The sequence below is a fragment of the Otolemur garnettii genome, unplaced genomic scaffold (assembly GCF_000181295.1).
Source record: "Otolemur garnettii isolate 467f Iridium unplaced genomic scaffold, OtoGar3 scaffold00100, whole genome shotgun sequence".
NCBI lineage: Eukaryota > Metazoa > Chordata > Mammalia > Primates > Galagidae > Otolemur > Otolemur garnettii.
In genome coordinates, this window is record NW_003852495.1 from 5,893,584 (window position 1) to 5,897,538 (window position 3,955).

General features: G+C 52.6%; 2 protein-coding genes across 3 annotated transcripts in view; one reads left to right on the forward strand and one right to left on the reverse strand.

The window, feature by feature from the left end:
- Positions 1-2,991, reverse strand: part of THAP8 (THAP domain containing 8) — a 14,173-nt gene extending 11,182 nt beyond the window's left edge. Inside the window, exon 1 of the mRNA XM_023516906.1 lies at positions 2,734-2,991. Coding sequence (XP_023372674.1) covers positions 2,734-2,816 — 83 coding nt within the window. The 5' untranslated portion in view covers positions 2,817-2,991. The remainder of the gene's footprint in view (positions 1-2,733) is intronic.
- A 558-nt stretch (positions 2,992-3,549) lies between these two features.
- Positions 3,550-3,955, forward strand: part of WDR62 (WD repeat domain 62) — a 53,776-nt gene continuing 53,370 nt past the window's right edge. For both annotated transcript variants that reach the window (XM_023516915.1, XM_012809088.2), the window contains exon 1: positions 3,550-3,726. In XM_023516915.1, coding sequence (XP_023372683.1) covers positions 3,550-3,726 — 177 coding nt within the window. The remainder of the gene's footprint in view (positions 3,727-3,955) is intronic.

Genomic DNA, 3,955 nt, shown 5'->3' on the forward strand with positions numbered 1-3,955 from the left:
GCTCAAGTGGCTAAGGTGCCAGCCACATACACCTAAGGTGGCGGGCTCGAATCCAGCCCAGCCCGCCAAACAACAATGATGGCTGCAACCAAAAAAAATGCCAGGCGTTGTGGCAGGCGCCTGTGGTCCCAGCTACTTGGGAGGCAGAGGCAGGAAACTCGCTTAAGCCCAGGAGTTGGAGGTTGCTGTGAGCTGAGATGCCACGGCACTCTACCCAGGGGGATAGCTTGAGACTCCTGTCTCTAAAAAAAAAAACACTAGCAGGGCACTACGGTGGGTGCCTGTAATCCGAGCTATTCGGGCGGCTGAGGCAACAGGATGACTTGAGCCCAAGAGTGTGATGTTGCTGTAAGCTATGATGCTACGGCACTCTACCCAGGGCATAGAGTGATACTTTATGTCATAAATAAATAAATAAATAAATAAAATTTAAAAGTCTGGAAACATTGGTGTGGGCTTAAAAACTACTCTGGCATTCCTTCTGGCTTGTACCAGGGTCCCTCAAAAGATCACTGAGACATGGACTACTGGGTTTCCTGGGGAGCCCATCTCAAGGGCATTCATCAAATCCACTCAACAAATATTTACTGAGCACCCACTTTGTGCTGGGCACAGAGACCTGGGACACAACAGGAAATAAGAGAGACTAAATTCCCTCACTTCATGGAGCTGACATACTAGTAGAGAAATGAATGAATATATCGAATATGTGATATGCCAGATAGCGATGTGTTAAAGGTAAAAATAAAGCAGGAGGTAGACACAGAAAATTAAAGAGGGCAGAGGAGGGGCTTGAAAGTGATCAAATTCTGGATAGAGTCTAATGGACTGAATAGATTCTGATGGACTGAATTAGGTACGTGTGTCCTAGCCCACTTAAGCTTAAATCAGCAAGGACAAACTTGTAGACCAACAGAATTCTGATTTATTTATCATGACAATGAGGGGAGTATGTGCACCAGACATATACTATGGGGAGTCTCACCAAACAAAACAAAAGATAGAGTTGTTATTTGGATCGGCTCAAAGCAAATCTAAACTGTGTATAAAGAGCTCAACGTCAGGTCTGGATTTCTAAGTGAGCCCAAGGTCTTGTCTTCTGGGAAGCAATGGAATTTTAGATAGGTGTGGAATATTGTGTCTCTAACCCCCTTATCTGAAGTATACAACCTGGTGTGAGCTGGGCTGTTAATCAAGGGTGTTTTTCTGTGTCAAAGTACTTAGCTCCTCTAGGCAAAAGTGAGATATTTCATTCCTACTGTTATAATTTCAAACAGCAAAGTTTGTGATAGTCTCTGATTTTATTTTATTTATTTATTTTTGAGACAGAGTCTCACTATGTTGCCCTTGGTAGAGTCCTGTGGCTTCGCAGCTCACAGTAACCTCAAATTCTTGGATTCAAGTGATCCTCTTGCCTCAGCCTCCCAAGTAGCTGGGATTACAGGGGCCTGCCACAATGCCCCGCTATCTTTTAGAGAAGGGGTCTCACTCTGGCTCTATTTATTTATTTATTTGGAGATAGTCTTACTCAGTCACCCTTGGTACAGTGCTGTGACATCATAGCTCACAACAAACTTAAACTCCATGTGTGGCACTCTAGCAATCCTCTTGCTTCAGCTGGGACTACAAGTGCCCACTAAAATGCCCAGCTATTTTTAGAGATAGGGGTGTTGCTATTGCTCAGGCTGGTCTCGAACTCCTGAGCTCAAGTAATCCACGGTCTTGGCCTCCCAGAGTGCTAGGATTACAGGACTGAACCACCGCACCCCGCCCTGGTTTTTTTGTTTGTTTGTTTGTTTGTTTGAGATGAGTCTCACTCTGTAGCCCTGGCTAGAGTGCTACGCATGGCGTCAGCCTAGCTCATAGCAACCTCAAACTCCTGGGTTCAAGTGATCCTCCTGCCTCAGCCTCCTGGAGTAGCTGGGATTACTATAGGTGCCCGCCACCACGCCTGGCTAATTTTCTATTTTTTAGTATAGTACAGAAAGGGTTTCACTCTTTTTTTTTTTTTTTTGAGACGGAGCCTCAAGCTATCCCCATGGGTAGAGTGCCATGGCTTCACAGCTCACAGCAACCTCCAACTCCTGGGCTCAAGCGAGTCTCCTGCCTCTGCCTCCCAAGTCGCTGGGACCACAGGCGCCTGCCACAACGCCCGGCCATTTTTTGATTGCAGCCGTCATTGTTGTTTGGCGGGCCCGGGCTGGGGATTCGAACTCGCCACCTTAGGTGTATGTGGCTGGCGCCTTAGCCGCTTGAGCCACAGGCGCCGAGCCAAGGGTTTCACTCTTGATCAGATTAGTTTCTAACTCCTGAGCTCAAGGGATCCTCCCATCTCGGCCTCCCAGAGTGGTAGAACCCTGTGTGGTGAACCACCACAACCAGCCAGTTTTGGTTGTTTTGAGGTTGAGATGGCTCCAATTCGTGGAGAAGGCGAGTGGGCAGCTGCAGGCTTTTACAGAGCCTGAGCCAACCTCACTTCTTCCTCCAGAACCCTACCCCTTCTTCAGCTCGCTTTGTTCACTACCTATAGTTAACTGTCTATCCCTGCTGTTTCACATATATGCACATTTGCTTGCGCAATGTTCACTGCTGAGAAGGCCATCTCACCTTTCTAAGCCTACCTCCTAACAACCTCAAACCGGACCAGATGCAGGGGACAGCTAGATGTTGTCCCTCAGGCCCCGCCCCGTCCAAGGCCCCGCCCCCCCCAAGCCACGCCCCGCTTGCGCTCACTTGTAGAAGCTCACTGGGCGGTTGTCCGCGCCCAGTCGGCCCGCAGTGTTGGAGCAATTCGGAGCCCTGCAGTACTTGGGCATGGCTTAAGTTGACCCGGTTGAGTTTTGCCGGGTCAGCCGCGGCACTTTGGTCCTCTCCGAGCGCCTCCGAACCCTGCCCCGCCCGCGCGCTATCTGGCTGGCTCCGTGACGTAGTCGGTGCCGCGTCACGTGCCGGGTAGGAAAGTTGAGAGCGCCTGCGTACTAGTAACCCCTCTGCGCAATCACAGCTACGCCCTTATCACGTGGCCAATGGGGCAGGACTAGTACCTTATGAGTGCGCACACCCGACCCTTCGCCACCCCCATCTTCATCACATGTTGGGGGAGAGGTGGCGTCACGGCAGTTCTGAGCCTTCGCCGGGCCGGTCAGTCTGTTTCGGCTCCACCCTACGCTTACATCCGGGCTACTGCCACTGCGCAGATAAGTCTCTCTGGGTGGCAGCAAGAGGTGAGGTGAGGAGGCTGTGACCTTAGCCTCATAAAAGTTAAAACCTGTATGTCTCAATGATAAAAACGCAGACTGTACGAAAAGCTACACCAGGCTTGCTCGAACGCCCAGGAGACCAGCTGTGGCTCCACCCTTCCAGTTACCCCGCTCCGCCTCTTAGCCCCCATTGGTCATAAGCGCCGCCCGGCAGGCCCGAGATTGGCTAGGGCAGCGGTGCGTCGCGTCCAATGGGCGACGGCGCCGGCTTTCCCGCGGCTGTTCGCTATTTGAGTTGGGTAGTGGCGGCGGTTGGAGAGTGTAACGGTTGGCCGGCTCCAGCGCGACGATGGCGGCCTTAGGGCCCGGAGGCTTTGCGCGGACCGATGCGACTGAGAAGCTGCCATCAGTCATGGCGGGAGTTCCAGCGCGGAGGGGCCAGTCCTCCCCGCCCCCCGCCCCGCCACTCTGCCTGCGGCGACGGACGCGACCCCCGACGGCGCCAGAGGACACGATGCACCACAGGGTGAGGAGCTGCTAACCATGCCGTCTCCAGTCCAAGCTTCCCTGGACCGGCCCTGATTTCGTCTTCAACTCTTTGGCCCTGCCTGCCAGTCTCCCACTCCGACAGCTCTGGGTCTCCTAGGCCCCGCCCACCGGGTCGAGGCTCCTCCCACTTTTCGTCTCCTCTCTTTTCTGTCCATTCTGGGCTCCAACCTCAGCTTTGGACTTTCCCGGGTTCCTCCCTGGTTCCC